This window comes from Aotus nancymaae, unplaced genomic scaffold (genome assembly GCF_030222135.1).
Source record: "Aotus nancymaae isolate 86718 unplaced genomic scaffold, 86718_ANA_hifiasm-v0.15.2.pri h1tg000028l, whole genome shotgun sequence".
NCBI lineage: Eukaryota > Metazoa > Chordata > Mammalia > Primates > Aotidae > Aotus > Aotus nancymaae.
The window spans coordinates 3,379,995-3,401,129 of NW_026988441.1; the positions used below are offsets into that span (position 1 = coordinate 3,379,995).

General features: G+C 45.0%; 1 protein-coding gene across 7 annotated transcripts; it reads right to left on the reverse strand.

Annotated features, from left to right (window-relative positions):
• Positions 1 to 1,092: 1,092 nt before the first annotated feature.
• On the reverse strand, positions 1,093 to 20,939 carry ZNF528 (zinc finger protein 528). Of its 7 annotated transcripts, none has more exons than XM_064380931.1 (6): positions 20,870 to 20,939; positions 20,143 to 20,307; positions 15,144 to 15,222; positions 10,067 to 10,193; positions 9,456 to 9,584; positions 1,093 to 4,075 (listed from the first exon to the last, which is right to left on the reverse strand). In XM_064380931.1, exons 2-6 carry the CDS (start codon positions 20,181 to 20,183, stop codon positions 2,553 to 2,555), a joined length of 1,899 nt encoding a protein of 632 aa, XP_064237001.1. In that variant the 5' UTR covers positions 20,184 to 20,307; positions 20,870 to 20,939; the 3' UTR covers positions 1,093 to 2,552. The 7 variants fall into 7 exon arrangements, with proteins under 7 accessions (XP_064237001.1, XP_064237002.1, XP_064237003.1 ...); XM_064380932.1 differs by adding an exon at positions 17,719 to 17,769 and having other exon boundaries at positions 20,143 to 20,918; XM_064380933.1 differs by lacking the exon at positions 15,144 to 15,222 and adding exons at positions 15,267 to 15,356; positions 17,719 to 17,769 and having other exon boundaries at positions 20,143 to 20,918.
• Positions 20,940 to 21,135: the final 196 nt, after the last annotated feature.

The window sequence follows — 21,135 nt, forward strand, 5'->3', positions numbered from 1 at the left end:
TGGGATTACAGGCACGTGCCACCATGCTCGGCTAATTTTTTTTTGTATTTTTAGTAGAGACGGGGTTTCACCATGTTGACCAGGATGGTCTCGATCTCTTGACTTCGTGATTCACCTGCCTCGGCCTCCCAAAGGAAACCCCATCTTAAAAAAAAAAAAAACAACAACAAAAAATACAAGCGTTATCTCAAGTGAGAGACCGTTATATCTTGGTGCATTGCTGAGACTATGCTCAAAAAGCGAAAGGTCTTCAAAAATATATACATCAGGCTGGGCGCAGCAGCTCGTGTCTGTAATCCCAGCACTCTGGGAGGCTGAGGCAGGTGGATCACCTGAGGTCAGAAGGTCGAGACTAGCCCGATACCGTCTCTACTAAAAACACAAAATTAGCTGGGCATGGTGGCGCATGCCTGTAATCCTAGCTACTTGGGAGGCTGAGGCAGGAGAATCGCTTCAACCCGAGAGATGGAAGTTGCAGTGGGCCAAGATCACGCCACTGCACTCCAGCCTAGGTAATAATAGCAGAATTCCATCTCAAAGAGAGAGAGAGGGAGAGAAGGGAGCGGAAGAGGGAGAGGCGGGAGAGGGAGAGAGGGGAAGGCAGGGAGAGAGACATATGATGATACAGTGAACGTTCACCAAGAGCGATGCATGTGTTGGAGGGTACAGGATGCTGCAGGCACACTGCTGTGGGATTCTTTTTTTTTCTTTTTTGAGACGGAGTTTCGCTCGTTACCTAGGCTGGAGTGCAATGGCACGATCTCGGCTCAACGCAACCTCCGCCTCCTGGGTTGAGGCAATTCTCCTGCCTCAGCCTCCTGAGTAGCTGGGATTACAGGCACGTGCCACTATGCCCAGCTAATTTTTTATATATTTTTTAGTAGAGACGGGGTTTCACCATGTTGACCAGGATGGTCTCGATCTCTTGACCTCATGATCCACCTGCCTCGGCCTCCCAAAGTGTTGGGATTACAGGCGTGAGCCACTGCGCCCGGCATGCTGTGGGATTTTCATCGTACCCACATAAACATTCTAGGGCAGAGAACAGATATAACTCATGTACTTAGTATGATTACTTATATTCACGCTTACCGAAAGATATGTGCCCAAATGACACGTTTCATTTCACAACCAGAAACCTGCTTTGGATGCTCCAACCTTAAAATCCCAATGGTACATCACTGTGTGCTACTGAGCATCCATCCTCCTGAGGTGGGATGAAATGACGTTGTTAGAAAAGACAGGATTCATTCTTACGTAGGAAAAATGAAACTTTATTACTGCAAACATGAGAACTACATACATTCTAAAAAAAAAGTTGCAACTTGTAATGCCAAGAATTAAATGAGAATCCTACTTGAGAATATGCTGATTTGGCCGGGCACAGTGGCTCATGCCTGTAATTCCAGCACTTTGGGAGGCCAAGGTGGGCAGATCATTTGAGGTCAGGAGTCCAAGGCCTGCTTGGCCAACATAGTAAACCCTGTCTCTACTAAAAATGCAAAAATGATCTGGGTGTGGTGGTGCACACCTGTAGTCCAGCTACTTGGGAGGCTAAGACAGAAGGACTGCTTGAACCCAGGAGGCGGAAGGTGCAGTAAGCCAAGAACACACTACTAAACTCCAGCCTGGGCAGCAGAGAGACGCTATCTGAGAAGAAAAAAAAAAGAAAAAAAAAAAGACTATGTTGTCTCATCAGTCTTTGCTAAACACCAACTACTGCTATTCAATGGAGAAGGTGGCCACCTTTTTCCTTGCATTATTTCTGCTCTATAATGAGACCCCAGCAACCTATTACTCTCTTCCCATTAATAACCCACGTCTTAAGATCACGGATACTCTATTTCATGGTCAGCTGGTAGATACTGAAGCACTGTGCACTTACATCAGAAGTGTGCTGGTCAACAGTATGATATGATGATGGTCATCAGAGTTTTACGTTACTCTGCCCACCTCCATGCTCTCTAAATCAGACAGTATTTAATCTGAAAAGGCAGTGTTGTTCTTCATCAGGAAACTGGATAGAAATAATCCTCAGCTAATGAAGTCAGCCCTGTCATCCTGATTCTTTCCGAGGCCACAGTGAAAGGCCTGTATGGAAGGCACATGAAGAGATTTCAGTCATAAAGAGTCAAGTAGCCTTTTCTACATGCCCCAAATGATTGAATTTTTATAACCTGAATATAACTGATCATTTCCACATGGCCTTGCACCTTCGATATACATCATCTCACGAGATTCAACATATTTTAACAGCATTATTCTGCAGCATGCCATATCATAAATACTGGAGAACCAGAGACTAAGCTACTTGTGCAAATCCTATCGTATTCTATAGTAATGGTCCTGAATAATAGCCTGAGTACACACAATCCATCTATGTGGTTTCATCCAAGAGGTATATTTTGATGTCCAGTGATTTGGCAGACCTTGATAAAGCCTGAGTCGCATACATTTCATTTATATGATTTCCACTTGGTATGGACTCTCTGATGTTAATGCTGGAACTCATGATGAAGATCTTGCCATACACAGTTTGTAAGAATTCATTCTCATGAATGAATTCTCTGATGCTGTGCAAGGTCAGAATTGTGACTAAAGACCTCACTGCACAGGGTGCATTTGTAAGGTTTCTCTCCAATATGAATTCTCTGGTGATTGGTTAGGGAAGATTTGTGACTGAAGATCTTGCCACATTCTTTACATTCATGAGATTTCTTTTCAGCATGGATTGCAAGATGGGCAGTAAGGCCAGAACACCCTCTAAACGCTTTGCCACATTCATTACATCTGTAAGGTCTCTCTCCAGTATGAATTATTTGATGTCTTGTAAGGTATGAAGGTTGATTAAAGACTTTGCCACATTCATTACATTTGTAAGGCTTCTCTCCTGTATGAATTTTCTGATGGCATATAAGGTTTGAACTACGACTGAAGACCTTGCCACATTCGTTACATTTGTACGGCTTCTCTCCGGTATGAATTCTATGGTGACTAGTTAGAGAAGACTTGTACCTGAAGACTTTGCCACATTCTTTACATTCGTAAGGTTTCTCTCCACTATGGATTAGAAAATGGGCAGTGAGGTCTGAAAACTCTCTAAACGCTGTGCCACATTTATTACATTTGTAAGGTTTCTCGTCAGTATGAATTTTTCGATGTCGTATGAGGTCTGAATTCTGACTAAAGATCTTGCCACACTGACTGCATCCATAAGGTTTCTCTCTAGTATGAATTCTCTGATGAGAGGTCAGGAAACACTTGCGCCCAAAGACCTTGTCACATTCTTTACATTTGTAAGGTTTCCTTCCAGTGTGAATTAACTGATGGGTAATGAGGCTGGAACGCACTGAAAACGCTTTGCCACATTCATTACATTTGTAAGGTTTCTCACCAGTATGGACTGTTTGATGTTCTGCTAGATATGAATGGCGACTGAAGACTTTGCCACATTGATTACATCTGTAAGGTTTCTCTCCAGTATGAATTTTCTGATGTCGTACAAGGTGTGCAATTTGATTGAAGACCTTGTCACACTGATGACATTTGTAAGGCCTCTCTCCAGTATGAATTCTTTGATGTTGTGCAAGCTTTGAACTGCTACGAAAGACCTTGCCACATTCATGACATTTGTAAGGCTTCTCTCCAGTATGAATTCTTTGATGTTGTGAAAGGTTTGAATTGCTACTAAAGACCTTGCCACATTCATTACACTTGTAAGGCTTCTCTCCAGTATGCATTCTTTGATGTATCACAAGCTTTGAACTGCAACTAAAGACCTTGCCACACTCATTGCATTTGTAAAGATTGTCTGCAATATGGATTACTTGATGGTTGGTATCATCAAAATTATTTCTATATTTACTTAAAAGGCAGGATTTGACACTGGAAGAAGTGTTTTGAAGTGGTGAAAGTGAGAAATTGTCATTTATGAGGTTTTCAACATCCTTACATCCAGACATTTTCCTTTCATCTTGAAATAGCTGCAGATCACTCAGATGTAAATGAAACAGGAATCCAAGTTGACTTTTACAAGGCTTGTTTCCTGTACTACTTCCCAATTTAGAGCTCCTCTCTAAAACAGAAATAAAACAGTGGAACTTCAACCCATGATAACGGCATGTTTAGTGTCTGACAGAGGATCTAGATTCTGCCTCACCTGACTCAGGTATTGGTAGGAATATCAGCATATTGTGTATATCATGCTGGCAGTGCAGAAAACACAAGGAACTGAGGTGATGCATTGGAGCAGTGGGGAATCTGCAGGAGTCGAAAGAACTATAGGAAGTCTGAAAGAGGTTTTAAGTAGAGAAGTACAACAGAAACTGAAAGCTTCTGGGAAAAAGCAGGGATGAGCCTCTTAGGGAAAACCAGAAATCCAAGAACAGCTATATAGACATTAGTAATGGTACTTCCACAATCCACAAAAGTCACATCCACAATCCAAAAGTCCATCAAAGGACTGAGTGTTCCCAGTAACCGTCTCACCCTGTACAATCCTTACATAAAAGAACTGGAATGGCCGGTGCAGTGGCTCACGTCTATAATCCCAGCACTTTGGGAAACCAAGGTGGGCCGGTTTCACTCGAGGTCAACAGTTCGAGACCAGCCTTGACAACATAGTGAAACACACTATGAGGTCAATCACTTCAGGTCAATAGTTCGAGATCAGATGGCTAACACAATGAAACAGTCTCTACTAAAAATGCAAAAATTAGCCGGGCCCAGTGGCACGTGCCTGTAGTCCCAGCTACTCAGGAGGCTGAGGCAGGAGAATTGCTTGAACCCAGGAGGCAGAGGTTGCAGTGAGCCAAGATTGTGCCACTGCACTCTATCCTGGGCGACAAAGTGAGATTCAGTCTCAAGGGAAGAGAGGGAGTGAGAGAGAAGAGAGAGAGGAGGGGGAGAGAGAGAGAGAGAGACAGACAGAAAGACATAGAGAAAGAAAGAACAGAAAGAAAGAAAGGAAGGAAGGAAGGAAAGGAAAGAAAGGAGGGAGGGAAGGAAGGAGGGAAGGAAGGAAGGAATGAACAAACGAAAGGAAAGAAAGAAAGAAATGAACTGGGAGAAGTGGTTGTTTTAGCAAACCTAAAAAAAAAATTACATGGCCTACAAATGGACATGGAAATATGGCTAAAATTAAACAAAGAAACAAACAAATCTCCAACCTAGAAAAAGGCAGCCCTCTGATTACTTGACAAATATCGAAAGCAACTGTCTTTAAGATGCTTAATGAGCTAAAACATAATTGAGAGAGACAACTGTATGAAATCAGGAAAATCATGCATGAAAAGGAGAGTATCATGGCAGGTGCCTGTAATCCCAGCTACTCGGGAGGCCTGGGCTGAAGAACCACTTGAACCCAGGAGGCAGAGGTTGCAGCGACCCAAAATTGTGTCACTGCACTCCAGCCTGGGCAATGGAATGAGACTCTGTCTCAAAAAAAAAAAAAAAAGCGGGGGTGGATACAAAACATGGGAGAAACTATTAAAAAGAGAATAAGAATTGTGGAGCTGAAATACCATGATTGAAGTAAATGTTCACTAGAGGGTTCAGCAGCAGACTGAGTAAGGCACAAGAAACAGGGAGCAGACTTAAGGAAGAAACAATGAGCAAAAAGAAAACACAAGCCAGGTGAGGTGGCTCACGCTGTAATCCCAGCACTTTGGGAGGCTGAGGTGAGCGAATCACATGAGGTTGGGAGTTCGAGACCAGCCTGGCCAACACAGAGAAACACCATCTATACTAAAAATACAAAATTAGCCATGCGTGATAGTGCATGCCTGTAATCCCAGCTACTTGGGAGGCTGAGGCAAGAGAATCGCTTGAACCTGGGAGGCGAAGGTTGAATGATCCGAGATCATGCCACTGCACTCAACCTGGGCAACAAGAGCAAAACTCCATCTCAAAAAAAAAAAAAAAGAAAAGAAAATACAATGAAGAAAAGGAAACAGTAGTTTTTCTTATAGATTTCTGAAGAACAATCAAGTGGGAAAATATACTAACTATTGGAGGCGCATAAGGAGAAAACAGAGGATCAAAAATTGCAGTTGAGGCCGGGTGCGGTGGCTCACGCCTATAATCCCAGCATTTGGGAGGCCGAGGCGGGTGGATCACGAGGTCAAGAGATCGAGACCATCCTGGTCAATAAGGTGAAACCCCATCTCTACTAAAAATACAAAAATTAGCTGGGCATGGTGGCGCACGCCTATAGTCCCAGCTACTCGAGAGGCTGAGGCAGAATTACCTGAACCCAGGAGGCGGAGGTTGCGGTGAGCCGAGATCACGCCATTGCACTCCAGCCTGGGTAACAAGAGTGAAACTGTCTCAAAAAAGAAAAAAATTGCAGTTGAAGAAATAATCTCCGAAACATCCCAAATCTGAGGAAAGAACTGAATACAGAAATTCAAGAGGCTTGACCAGACCGAAAACATTGGCTCACATCTGTAATCCCAGCACTTTGGGAGGCCGAGGCAGGTGGACTACCTGAGATCAGGAGTTCAAGATTAGCCTGGCTGACATGGTGAAACCCTGCCTCTACTAAAAAATACCAAAAATTAGCCAGTACAGTAGCTCATACCTGTAATCCTAGCACTTTGAGAGGCCAAGCGGGGTGGACTGCCTAAGCTCAGGAGTTTGAGACCAGCCTGGGCACCATGGTGAAACCTCATCTCTACTAAAATACAAAAAATTAGCCAGGCTTAGCGGTGTGCACCTGTAGTCCCAGATACTCGTGAGGCTGAGACAGGAGAATTGCTTGAACCCAGGAGGTGGAGGCTGCAGTGAGCCGAGATGGCGCCACTGCACTCCAGCCTGGGTGAGAGTGAGACTCCACCTCCAAAAACAAAACAAAACAAAAATATAAAAAATTAGCCAGGCATGGTGGCAGGCACCTGTAATCCCAGTTACTTGGGAGGCTGAGGCAGGAGAATTGCTTGAACCCGGGAGGCGGAGATTGCAGTGAGCCAATCTCATGCCATTGCACTCCAGCCTGGGCAAAAGAATGAAACTCCATCTCAAAAGAAAAAAGAGGCTTGACCATTCTAACTAAAATTAAGCCAAATACATTCACACAGAGACATACTGTAAAGAAATTATCAAAAGTCAAAGGAGACAAAGACACAATCTTGAGAGCAGAAACAAAAAAGAGACTTGTCAGACAACAGGAAACACTGTGAAATTATATGTATTTTCCAGCCGACATCTTCCAGCTAGAAAGGAGGTGACAGACTGAAAGTGCTTAAAGAAAAGTAAGCAAAACAGCTATGCAGAATACTACACGTAGCAAAACTCACCTGCAAAAATAACGACTTATAGACTTTCCTAGATAAAGAAGAGCTGAGGAAGTTAATTAGCATTCCAGACCTGTTCAAGAGGAAATGCAAAAAGCAGCATTCCAGACGAAAGGAAAGTACTCTTTAACCTAAATGAAAATGTAAAGCTCATCACAGGCTGGGCGCGGTGGCTCACGCCTATAATCTCAGCACTTCGAGAGCCTAAGGCGGGTGGATCACCTGAGGTCCGGAGTTTGAGACCAGCCTGGCCAATGATGAAACCCCGTTTCTCCTAAAAATATGAAAATTATCTGGGTGTGGTGGTGGGCCCCTGTAATCTCAGCTTCTCGGGAAGCTGAGGCAGGAGAATCACTTGAACCCAGGATGAGAGGTGGCAGTGAACCGAGATCCTGCCATTGAACTCCAGCCTGGGCGACAAGAGCAAAACTCCATCCCCCCAAAATAAACAATACAATAAAAAAGCTCATCATAAAAGGTCAACAAATGATCAAATACAGAAACATGTATTACTGCACTTTTCACTTGTAACTTGACTTTAAAGTCTTTCCTACAGTTTAAAAGACATAATCAGGCCGGCCGGCGCGGTGGCTCATGCCTAATCCTAGCACTTTGGAAGGCCAAGGTAGGAGTTGGAGACCAGCTTGGCCAAGACAGCAAAAACCTATCTCTACTAAAAATACAAAAATTAGCCAGGGGTGGTGATAGACACCTTTAATCCCAGCTACTCAGGAGGCTGAGGCAGGAGAATTGCTTGAACTCAGGAGGCAGAGTCTACAGTGAGCCAGGATCAGCCTGGGTAATAGAGGGAGACTCCATCTCAAAAAAAAAAGGACATATTCATTTAAAAAGCATTATAAACATACGTTAATGGGAACATAAAATATGTAAGATTAATTTATGCCAGTAATAACAGAAAGTGAGAGCAGAGTTGGTAAGCAGAGCTTTCTGTACCTAATCAAAGATAAGCTGTTAACATTTAAAATGGAATGTTTTGGGCCGGGTGCAGTGGCTTACGCCTGTAATCCCAAGCACTGTGGGAGGTCAATGGGGGCTAATCACATGAGGCCAGAAGTTAGAGACCAGCCTGGCCAACATGGAAACATCCTGTCTCTACTAAAAGTATAGAAATTAGCCAGGTGTGGTGGTGCATGTCTATAAACCCAGCTACTCGGGAGGCAGAGGGATGAAATGCTGAAATTAACGAAACAAAAAAACTGTAAAAAAATTTTTATTTTTACAGTTTTTGAGATGGGTCTCCCTCTGTCGCCCAGGCTGGAGTGCAGTGGCATGATCTCGGCTCACTGGAACCTCTGCCTCCTGGGTTCAAGCGATTCCCCTGTCTCAGCCTCCTGAGTAGCCGGAATTACAGGTGTCTGCCATTACACACTGCTGATTTTTATATTTTTAGTAGAGGCAGGGTTTCACCATGTTGGCCAGGCTGATCTTGAACTCCTGGCCTCAAGTGATCTGCTGGCCTCGGCCGCCCAAAGTGCTGGATTACAGGCATGAGCCACTGTGCACAGCCAAAAGAAGAAAAATTTAACGATCCACAAATATGTACCAATTAAACAAAACACCTTGCTGGGTATGGTGGCTCACATCTGTAATCCTAACAGTTTGTGAAGCTGAGGCAGGTGGATTGCTTGAGGCCAGGAGCTCCAGAGCAGCCTGGGTAACATGGTGAAATGCCATCACCACAAAAAATACAAAAAATTAGCCAGGCATGGTGGCGTACACCTGTAGTCCCAGCTATTCAGGAGGCTGCAGTGGAAGAATCCCCTGAGCCCAGGAAGTCAAGGATGCAGCAAGTTGTAATCATGCCACTGGACTCTGGCCTGGTGATGTGAGAGAGACCCTGTTTCCAAAAATAAATAGGAATATAAAGAAAAATGCCTGTTCAGAACTCACAAGACTTCAACTTTTGTCCCACTCACAGAGAGTTTCCCAAAAGCTATCCAAGAGTGTGGCTTTGCAGGGTACAGTGGCTCATGCCTGTAATCCCAACACTGGATGATGAAGCCAGGAGGATCCCTTGAGTCCAGGAATTCAAGGCTGCAGTGAGCTATGATTGCCACTGCAGTTAGTCTGGATGACAGAGTGAGACACTGTCTCAAAAAACAAAAATTATGGGCCCTCTTCTTTGCCCACTGGAGCTCTTACCTGTGTTCACACCTTTGATGCATTCCCTGCCATCTGGATTCCTTGCCATTTTCTCTTCACTCTGCAGAGTCCAGGGTTCTCTCTTTTGCTCCAACATGGAGATAAAACTCAGGTCAGGAAGACCCACTCCTATTTATAAAAAGAAAGAATAAATGTGTGCTATGGCATCTCCCAAGTCCAAGCCCTATATGTAGGTAGGAGAGAGGATATTACAAATCAATCAAAAACAGCATTTCACAAATTCATCCACTGACTGCCTCTTTCTGAATGCTTAGGGAACACTGCAACACACAGACATCAAGCCCCCTTCCGAGAACTACAGAATCAAAAGCACAAGCGGGGGAAACAGGAAATTGGATATTTTAAAAATTTGTCAGAAGCTTTCATGCATACTTCAGCCCTGGTGCCACCAATGATGAATCGTGAAGGGAGCAGAACATCTGAAGAAAGGGGATATTTCAAGTCCAGAAAGTATAATGGAGCTTTTCAATTTTGAGTCAACAAGGTTTCAATCTCAGTCAAGCAATGCAGGAGCTCCCAAGAGGCTCCCAAGAGACAACGCAGAGATCCACCAGGGCAGAGCCCAGCTTCTGGGGGGACATTATCCTCACCCAGGGAGACCAGGTTCCTGTAGTTCTCCAACATCACGTCCCTGTATAAAGTCCTCTGAGCAGGGTCCAGGCATCTCCACTCCTCCTGAGAGAACTCTATGGCCACGTCCATGAATGTCAAGGGTCCCTAAAAGGAAATCCACATTTCAGCCACAGGGTATGGAGAGAGTGCTCATCTTCACACAGAATGAGAAGACAGTTGTTAAGGACTGACTCCACTGAAGTGAGCTCTGTGAAAAATCCACATTAAGGTACTCTTGAGCCAGTTATGTGTCTGTAATTGTTGTTTTATTATACTTTTCCATGACAAGTTATGACATTCTTTTTTTTTTTTTTAAGAGATAGGGTTTCTCCATGTTGGCCAGGTTGGTCTCGAACTCCTGAACTCAGGTGATCCACCCACCTCGGCCTCCCAAAGTGCTGGGATTACAGGCGTGAGCCACAGTGCCTGGCCTCTCGGCCTTATGACATTCTTTTTTTTTTTTTTTTTTTTAGAGACAGGGTTTCACCATGTTGGTCAGGCTGGTCTTGAACTTCTGACCTCAAGTGATCCACCCGCCTCAGCCTCCGAAAGTGCTGGGATAACAGGTGTGAGCCACCACACCCGGCCTATGACATTCTTTAAATCAGTACAGATGTCTCATTTTGTGGACAATACAAACAAAAAAAAATTAAATCAGGGTTATCTCTATATACAAGTGTTAGGTGTTTTCACACACCAAGTGATATCCAGTGTCTACCTGAGATACAATTCAAGAGGTGTCTTCAGAGATGACGATGCCTACAGTGGTTTTTCTTTTTTTTGAAACAGGGTGTCACTCTGTCACTCAGACTGGAGTGCAGTGGCATAATCTCGACTCACTACAACCTCCACCTCCCAAGCTCAAGTGATCCTCCAATCTCAGCCTCTGGAGTAGCTGGCAATACAGGCTCACGCCACCACACCTGGCTAATTTCTGTATTTTTTGTAAAGATGGGGTCTCACCATGTTGCCCAGACTGGTCTTGAACTCCTAAGCTCAAGCTATCCTCCCACACCTGACCTACAGCAGTTTTTTAAAATGGTCAAAATCTTGGCCAGATGTGGTGGCTCATGCCTGTAACCCCAGCAATTTGGGAGGCCAAGGCAGGCAGATCACCTGAGGTCAGGAGCTGAGACCAGCCTGGCCAACACGGTAAAACCCTGTCTCTACTAAAAATACAAAAAAATTAGCTGGGTATGGTAGTGAGCACCTGTAATCCTGGCTACTCGGGAGGCTGACAGAACTGCTTGAACCCAGGAGGCAGAGGTTGCAGTGAGCCAAAATCGTGCCCCTGCACTCCAGCCTTGTGACAGAGCGAAAATCTGTCTCAAAAAAAAAAAAAGAAAAATGGTCAAAATCTGAAAGCTGTGATGATGGTAACAATAGCAATGGCTGAATGTAACACCTCCCATGTGACAGGCATTATTCTAAATGCTTTACATGAACTAACTGGTATAGCAACAAAACCCCAAAAAAGAACCATCTGTTCCTATCTTACTGAAGAGATAACTCTTTCACATATACTCTGGGAGACTTGCCCCAGGTGTGAGGGCTGAAAATGGCAGGGTAAGCACCAGATCCCATGTGTCTGGATATTAGAATCAAACCTAACAAATAAAACGGTCAAGTAACAAATCAGTAACAAAACTAAACTGACAATTACCTAATTCAGTAAACTTAAAACAAGTTCAAGGATTAAAAACACCGAACTGCCTAAAAGGTCACTGTATCTGCATATATATAAAATGCTATATATCCCCATAATACATTATTATTCTTACAGATATCAGCTCATTAACATGATAGTGTAGAAAAATTTGAACATCCTGGTAAATATTTAAGATGTAATTTCAACTGATAAAAAAATATACGATTTACATAAAATGATGACATGCCATTCATAAAAACCATAGGCTTGCTCATCTGTGCACTCAAGCACACACATCACAGGTACACACACAAATATACACTAACACTCATATATACTAGTACACATACACACTTACACACATCACCTGAAATAAGAGGAGTTGTCTCTCAGTGACCTATTTTTTACCTGATATTTTTCATTATTACTTTGGTTCGCAATTTTTAGACACAGGATCTTAGTACATTGTCCAAATTGAATGGCGGTGGCCATTCATAGTGAACCACAGCCTTGAGCTCCTGGCGTCAAAGGATCCTCCCTCCTCAGCCTCCCACGTGGGAAACTAAAGGCACGCACCACTGTGCCTACCTGTAAGTATTATTTTTCCTAATGTGTATTTCAGCATGTTTGCAACAATAAAAATGTGTAAGTTGTACTCAATTTAGTTTATAAACATTATATGGTAGGTGATTAAAAATAGGAGACCAGCTGAGCATGGCGGCTCACACCTATAATCCCAGCACTTTGGGAGGCTGAGGCAGGTGGATCATCTGAGGTCAGGAGTTCAAGACCAGCCTAACTAATATGGAGAAACCCCATCTCTACTAAAAATACAAAATTAGCCAGGCGTGGTGAGAGAGGTGACTGATTTCTAATTCAGAGAACATTTACATGAGGATGGAAAGGAGCAAGCAATCCATCTTCCTAACATGAAAACATGCAAATTTTCACAATGTTCAGAATAAAACGTCACAACAAAACAATCACTGAGGATTTAAAAACATGCATCACGATGCTATATAAACACATTTGCCCAGGACTTGAGAGGACCCTTGCTGCAGAGCTGACAACAGTGGCTCCCCGATGAGATATGAGGGAGGGTGGAAGGCTGGACAGGGCACGGGATGCTTTGTACCTGATATGCTGGTAAGCTGCATGTTTGTTTGGACTTTCATTATTTAAAAGTACACATAATTTGATTGTTTAAAAAATACAATACTTGGCCAGGTGTGGTGTTCACGCCTGTAATCCCAGCACTTTGGGAGGCCGAGGCGGGTGGATCACCCTAGGTTAGAAGTTTGAGACCAGCCTGGCCAACATGGAGAAAACCTGTCTCTACTAAAATTACAAAATTAGCCAGGTGTGGCAGCACCTGTAATCCCAGCTACTCGGGAGGCTGAGGCAGGAGAATGACTTGAACCTGGGAGGCAGAGGGTGCAGTGAGCTGAGATTGCATCATTGCACTCCAGCCTGGGCAACAAGAGGGAAACTCCATCTTAAATAAAAAAGAAAAAGAAAAACAAAACAAAAAAACCCAGAAAAACAATACTTAATAATAATTGGTAGTACAAGAACATGATTTCCTTCTCTCTAGTGACAAAAAATTCTAGGCCGGGTGCAGCGGCTCACACCTGTAATCCTAGTACTTTGGGAGGCCAAGGCAGGAGGATTGCTTGAGCCCAGGAATTCAAGACCAGCCTGGGCAACATAGTGAGATCCCATCACTTAAAAAAAAAAAAAGAAAGAAAGAAAAAACTTAAGCTGCAATCTCTAAGCAAAATTATAACCTTTTCCGACTAGCACAGCAGCTGCACAAGACTGCCTGCAGGAATGCCAGTCTCTGTGTGAAGCACGTGCTGAGAACGATGACAGAGCACCTTCCCTGAACTGAGCCAGAGACAGAGACAGAAAACGGCAAAACGTGACAGATGTGTAAATGCTGCCTGCAGGAATGCCAGTCTCTGTGTGAAGCACGTGCTGAGAACGATGACAGAGCACCTTCCCTGAACCAAGCCAGAGACAGAGACAGAAAACGGCAAAACGTGACAGATGTGTAAATGCTGCCTGCAGGAATGCCAGTCTCTGTGTGAAGCACGTGCTGAGAACGATGACGGAGCATCTTCCCTGAACCAAGCCAGAGACAGAGACAAAAACGGCAAAAGGTGACAGATGTGTAAATGCTTTTGAATGTCCTGCTGTTAAGACATTCAGCTTGATTTCATATTTTAAAATAGAATAGTTTATAAAGGGAATAAAACACTATCACTGATGTCTTTATCTAAATATTCCATTCCTTTGCCAATCATTAAGATATCTGAGTAAGACAGACAGATTGTTTAGCTTCCAATGTCATTCAAAATCAGGCAGAAAAAATGTCCCTTTTGTCAACTCTTTTTCCAGAATTTACCAAATACTCATGCACATTGATATGTAACTTTCAGCTGGGTGAGGTGGCTCATGCCTGTAATCCCAGCACGTTGGGAGGCCAAGGTGGCCAGATCACTTGAGGCTGGCATTAAAGATCAACGTGGCCAATATGGTGAAACCCCATCTCTCCTAGAAACACAAAAGTTAGATGCGGGGGTGGTGTGCACCTGTAATCCCAGCTACTCGAGAGGCTGAGGTGGAAGAATCCTTTGAACCTGAGAGGCAGAGGTTGTAATGAGAAGGGATCATGCCACTGCACTCCAGCCTGGCTGGCAGAGAAAGACTCTGTCTCAAAAAAAAAAAAAAGAAAGTAACTTCTGCACACAGCTTCTCTAATTCTAGTTCACAGAACACTGAGGGTGCATCAGATGTGGACCCTCAACACTCCCTGCTGCCCAGCAGCCCTGACACCATGGGGCCCACACCCCGTCTCCATCCACGTCTCGGGCTGAGCCCTTCCCAGGACCATGCCCAGTGCAGCCTATCCCCAAGCTCATGTCACTGGGTCATAGAGAACTAGAATCTCAAGTGGAAATGAAGGAACCGGAAGTAGCCATGGGTAAGTGCAAGGAAACCAGACAGGAAGGATGATCAGAGTCAGAGATTAGCAACTCCAATGCCGGGTATTTCAGGAAGAAACAGAGACAGAGCCGGGCATGGTGGCTCACGCCTGTAATCCCAGCACTTTGGGAGGCCGAGGTGGGTGGATCATGAGGTCAAGAGATCGAGACCATCCTGGTTAACATGGTGAAACCCCATCTCTACTAAAAATACAAAAAATTAGCTGGGCACGGTGGCATGTGCCTGTAATCCCAGCTACTCGGGAGGCTGAGGCAGGAGAATTGTCTGAACCCAGGAGGCGGAGGTTGCAGTGAGCCGAGATTGCGCCATTGAACTCCAGCCTGGGTAACAAGAGCGAAACTCTGTCTCAAAAAAAAAAGATACAGAGACAGAACAATCCACTAAGAATATTACCTTACCTGACTAAGGGCCATTCCTGACTTCTTTCCTTTCCTCTTCCGAGTTGCTTCCTTACATATGTCTCTTTGGAACTGAATCCTGAATGTCAAAAATATGCTGTTTAGGGCTTAGAATCAACATACCTCCTTCCTGTGCCACAGCCACACACAAAGGAAAGACCTCCCTCTGAGGTACTCCTCCAACTCTGACTTTCTTCATAGGCCTGATTCATCCTGAGCAAACAGATGTTAATAATTTCAGAAATCACTCCACTATGAGGTTAAGGTACCTCCTCTGTTGAGTGGATTCCCTCTGAGATTGTTTCACTTTATTCTTTCCTGCTTTAAAATTGTGAACCTAAGCCGGGCGCGGTGGCTCACGCCTGTAATCCCAGCACTTTGGGAGGCCGAGGCGGGTGGATCACGAGGTCAAGAGATTGACATCATCCTGGTCAACATGGTGAAACCCCGTCTCTACTAAAAATACAAAAAATTAGCCGGGCATGGTGGCGCATGCCTGTAATCCCAGCTACTCGGGAGGTTGAGGCAGGAGAATTGCCTGAACCCAGGAGGTGGAGGCTGCAGTGAGCCGAGATCGCGCCATTGCACTCCAGCCTGGGTAACAAGAGCGAAACTCCGTCTCAAAAAAAAAAAAAAATTGTGAACCTAAAAACAAAAAAACTGTTTATGTAGTAATAAACCACGTGATTCCTCAAATCATGCTTTAATCAACCACTTATTTTAAAAATACAAAATGCAGCAGGGCGCGGTGGCTCACGGCTGTAATAGTAGCACTTTGGGAGGCTGAGGCAGGCAGATCACAAGGTCGGGAATTCAAGACCAGCCTGGCCAACACGGTGAAACCTCATCGCTCCTAAAAATACAAAAATTTGCTGGGTGTGGTGACATGTGCCTGTAGTACCAGCTATTCGGGAGGCTGAGGCAGGAAAATCACTTGAATCCAGGAGGCAGAGGTTGCAGTGAGCCAAGATCACACCATTGAAACACTCATGGAGAAGGAAAGGGGGCTGTGTGGTTGCAGTAGAGGGAGCGGGAAGAACAGAGGCAGGAGAGGAGGTCAGAGAGCTCCTGGGGAAGCAGATCAGGCAGGGCTGAGCTCCTCAAATATTTTTCTTCCACACATCAAAAGAAATTTTGAAACAATCTATTTCTTCGGTCATTTTAAGTAAATGTGTCATTCATTCTTTGCATTATAAATTAAAACACAAGTAGTATCTCCTGTATTTTAAGCACATTCTGACAGGGTTAGTTAATCCCCACAAAGCACAAGGTGTCCCTCATCTGAGATGTGCTGGACTGGAGAAGAAGGTGTTTGGGGAGTTCAGAAAGTCTCTTTTGGACACATGGAGGTGGAGATACCTGTGGATGTCCCAGAAGACGTCAAGAACACAACTAGACACAGGCCTCTGGAATTCAGGGGACGGGGTGGGTGGAGAGGGCAAACAGAGACAAGCTGGTGGTAGGTAAAGCCATAAGATGACCCCAAAAGGAAAAGCAGAGGCTGCGGACAGAGAGAACAGGTTTAAGGACTAAATTGGGTGGCATTTCCATATTCAGAGAAGACACTTCAGGAGACACCAGCAGAGGAAACTGGTAAGACATGGAAGTAATGAGAAAAATTTTAAACAGATTTAAAAAAATACGAACACTTTCCACAGAAAACTGAAGTGGAAAAAAACATATGAACACTGTCTTCAAAGCTGAGAAAAAAATAGCGATCAGCTGTGAAACATGCTGCTGAGAGAGAAAGATGAGGACAGAAAATTCAGATGAGGATTTAAGCATGGTACAGGGGCTCATGCCTATAATCCCATCACTTCTTTGTAGGAAGATGGCTAGAAGTCAGGAGTTCAAGACCAGCCTGGGTAATATAGTGAGACTTTGTCTCTAAAAACAAAATTTTTTTTTGCTAAGCGCAGTGACTCACCTGTAATCTCAGCACTCTGGGAGGCTGTGGCGGTTGGATCACATGGTCAGGAGTTCAAGACCAGCCTGGCCAAGATGGTGAAACCCATCTCTACTAAAAATATAAAAATTAACCAGGCGTGGTGGCGGACGCCTGTAATCCCAGTTACTCGGGAGGCTGAGGCAGGGAACTGCTTGAACCTGGGAGGCAGAGGTTGCAGTGAGCCGAGATCATGTCACTGCACTCCAGCTTGGGCAACCGAGTTGACTCCTTCTCAGAAAAAAAAATTATTTTTTATTTATTTTTTTGAATCAGCTAGGCAGAGGGACAAGCCCATAGTCCTATCTACTCCAGAGGCTGAGATGGGAGGATTGCTGGAGCCCAGGAACTTGAGGTTACAATGAACTATGACTGTGCCATGGCATGCCTGCTTGGGTGACAGAGCAAGACCTTGTCTCTAAAAATTAAACGAATGAAAAAATAACTGGATTTAGAAACTGAGAAATCAATGGTGACTCATTAAAAAAAGGAGCAGTAGAATGGTTGGTGTCAAAACCTGATTGGATGGGGTCAAGGAAGAAGTGGAGGAGTTTGAGAGAGAGAGAGCGAGCCTAAACAAGATTTTGGTATACTGTGCTCTTACAAAGAGCACAGAAAAGGCATACTTACTGCAAGTAAAAATGTAGCTACTACTTCCCTTTTTCTTCTGAAGATGAAACACTAGGGAAAAAAATAAAGGCATTACTGTGTGTGTGTGTGTGTGTGTGTGTGTGTATGTGTGTGTGTGCGCGCGCCTGTGTTTTAATGGGCAACACCTCCATCTGGGTACACTGACCAATAAAGGCATTACTGTGGCGGGGCTCAGTGGCTCACGCCTGTAATCCTAGCACTTTGGGAGGCCGAGGTGAGTGGATCACCTGAGGTCAGGAGTTCAAGACCAGTGTGTGGCCATCATGGTGAAACCCCATCTTTTAAGAAAAATAAAAATAAAAATAAAAAAGGAATTACTGTGTGTGTGTATGTGTGTGCGTGTTTTAATGGGCAATAACTCCATCTGGGTACACTCACCAATAAAGGCATTACTCTGTGTGTGTGTGTGTGTGCGCATGTGTGTGTGTTTTGATGGGCAACACCTCCATCTGGTCACATTGATCAACATAATTGCCTCGAAGTAAAAACTGATGACACTGTGGAGGAGGGATGCCATGTCATCATGAGAGTGTGAATGGGGCTGGCTTGTGGCACAAAGTCTCACGGTCAGCAGCAGCCAGCAGCAGGGACAATTCACAGTCACTACTGAGTAAGAACAGAGACCTAGAGACAGGTGAGTGGGCCTGCTGGAAAACTCTTCCTCTTACTATCTGAGATAGGAAGAAACCACACTGTTTTTACTACATGTGTGTGGCCGTTCCTACACTGAGCAGTTAAACTGAGCTAAATTACAGAACACCCAGTTGCTGTTTGATGAAGAATTGCTTGTTGGTGACAAGTATCACCATATTATTTTGGTGACCAGAGATAAGGCATTCTGTGTTGAGTGCTCTCCATTGTGTTCACTGTGAGAGTACAAAAAACCACTCGGGTTTTTCCTATCTTATACACTCACTCACACCCTAGTCCATTCCAAGAAAAGAGAAGAGAGTGGCCAGGTGTGGTGGCTCACGCCTGTAATCCCAGCACTTTGGGAGGCCAAGGTGAGCAGATTGCCTGAGGTCAGGAGTTTGATATCAGTCTGACCAGCATGGTGAAACTCCACCTCTACTTAAAATACAAAAAAATTAGCTGGTCATGATGGTGTGCGCCTGTAATTCCAGCTACTCAGGAGCCTGAGGCAGGAGAATTGCTTGAACCAGGGACATGGGGGTTGCAGTGTGTCGAGACGATGCCACTGCACTCCAGCCTGAGCAACAGAATAAGACACTGTCTCCAATTTAAAAAAAAAAAAAGAAGAAGGAAAAGAGAAGAGAGTGAATCACACCTGAATGAGCCCAGTCACTGCCCTCTGGCCCTCTGGCAGAATAGAGATTACAAATGGAAGCTATCTTCTGATGCCAAGAATTACAGAATGCACATGCCTTATAAACACACATCTTCATGTGTGTTTGTGTGTGTGTGTGTTTTCTTTTTTTTTTGTGACAGAGTAATGCTCTGTCACCTAAGCTGGAGGGGAGTGGTGTGATATAGGCTCACTGCAACCTTTGACTCCCCAGGATTAAGCGATTCTCCTGCTTCAGCCTCCCAAGTAGCTGGGATTACAGACGCAGGCCATCATGCCCAGCTAATTTTGTATTTTTACTAGAGATGGGATTTCACCTTGTTGGTCAGACTGGTGTCAACTCAAGTGATCCGCCCACCTCAGCCTCCCAAAGTTTTGGGATTACACACGTGAGACACAGTCCGAGGCCTCATGTATTTTAGACAAATTTTATATTATAAATAAATTAATGTCACAATTTAATCATAACTTCCAATCAACTGACCAGTCGTTTGTAACCTGAGTCCCCCTTTTCTCACTACTGTTTCCCTGCCTCATTCTGTACGTATATCTCATTCACATCTTTTTTCCCTAGCTCTTTTTTTCTCTTTATTTTCCCCCAGGATTCTGTACATTTCGAGCCCCTTCTCTTCTTCTCTTTGTCCCCTTCTTTCCTCTATTCCTTTTCTCCCACCTATTCTGCGCCATTTTTACAATTTGTTTCACTTATTCCTCTTTCTGCCCAATCTTTCATTGTCCCTAATCTCCATACATTTCCACCTCTTTCCTCCCACATCTCAGCTCCCCTTGGGCTCTCCCTGTAAAATTCCATCTTCCCTGTTACACACCCTCTGTCCCCACTCTCTGGCACCCCGAGATCCCAGGCCTCCCCCTGCTCTCCTTGTCACCAGCTGCCCCCTCTGACTGTCCCAGCACCATGCTGCTCTGAATGCCCTGGCTTCAAATCCCTCCCCCTCTCTGTCTGAGGAGCCTTCCCTATCTTGTTGAACTTTTGTCTTTCTACAGATCCAGTTTTCTCTACATTTTTAGTTACTTTTCTCCCCTTGCTACTTTCTCGGCACCTTCTTTCACTGTGTCTCTGCAAACCCCTCACTCACCTTCTACTTTGCCGTCTGTTAATGAGTCTCTCATTCTTCATTTCTCTCAAAATTTCTCTACTTCTTCTGACTCGTTCTCCATCTATTTTTCTCCACACATTCACAGGGAGGAGAGTGGAGTAAGATGCCCACCTCCGGAAGAGCTCATTTTCAGTGCGCTGGAAGCTGGCTCCAGAGAAGACTGGATGTCAGGAGATAGAAGTCACTCCCCCCACTCGGGGTCAGGAGAAGCGGTGGCAGGGAAAGGGAGGCCTGGGGAACACAGGCTCCAGATCAAGGAGGAAAAAGCCAGGAGTGGGCTAGGAGAGGAGTGGAGGCTGCAGAAACCGGGCAGAGTACGCGGTGTCTCGTGCCGCGTTGCGGCGCCGCGCTCCAGGGGCCAAAAAGGCCGAGGCTGGGGGACGAGAGACTTGAATCTACCTCGCAGGTAAGGACTTGAGGTGGTACGGAGCGTGTCTTGGGATTAGTAAAGAATTTGAAGCAGGAAATCTCCACGATAGGAGATGTCTACATGGCCATAGGGCAGAAAGACCGGGCACAGGAGTAGCCTCCAAGCGATTTTAACACGCAGGAAAGCGACTCCGAGACTCTCAAAGGACGTCTGAATTTACTCGGGGTGGAGAAAGCCGTGCCGGGATTTCCAGGTCTGCCTGCCGCTCATATCCCGGCTATAGAAGCCCAAAAGAACTGGGCAGCCTAGAGTTAGTCTAGACAAAGAGAAACTCACGCGCTTCGTGGAAACACTCTCTCCAAGCGATCGACTTCCGGGTCTACCGGAAACTGCCCTCTAGGCGTTCACTCCCAGCGGTCCGCTTCCGGGTTTGCAGGAAATTGCGCGCGCATACTAGAGGCCGGGACGGGCTGGGACCTGGGCTGGCTGGTACTTGGGTGGGGTGGGACCTAGGCAGGCAGGGACGAGGCCGGGGAGGGGCCTGCGCTTCAGTTTGCCTGACTCGCCTCCCTCCAATGCTGTGGCGATGTTGTTGCCCCAGG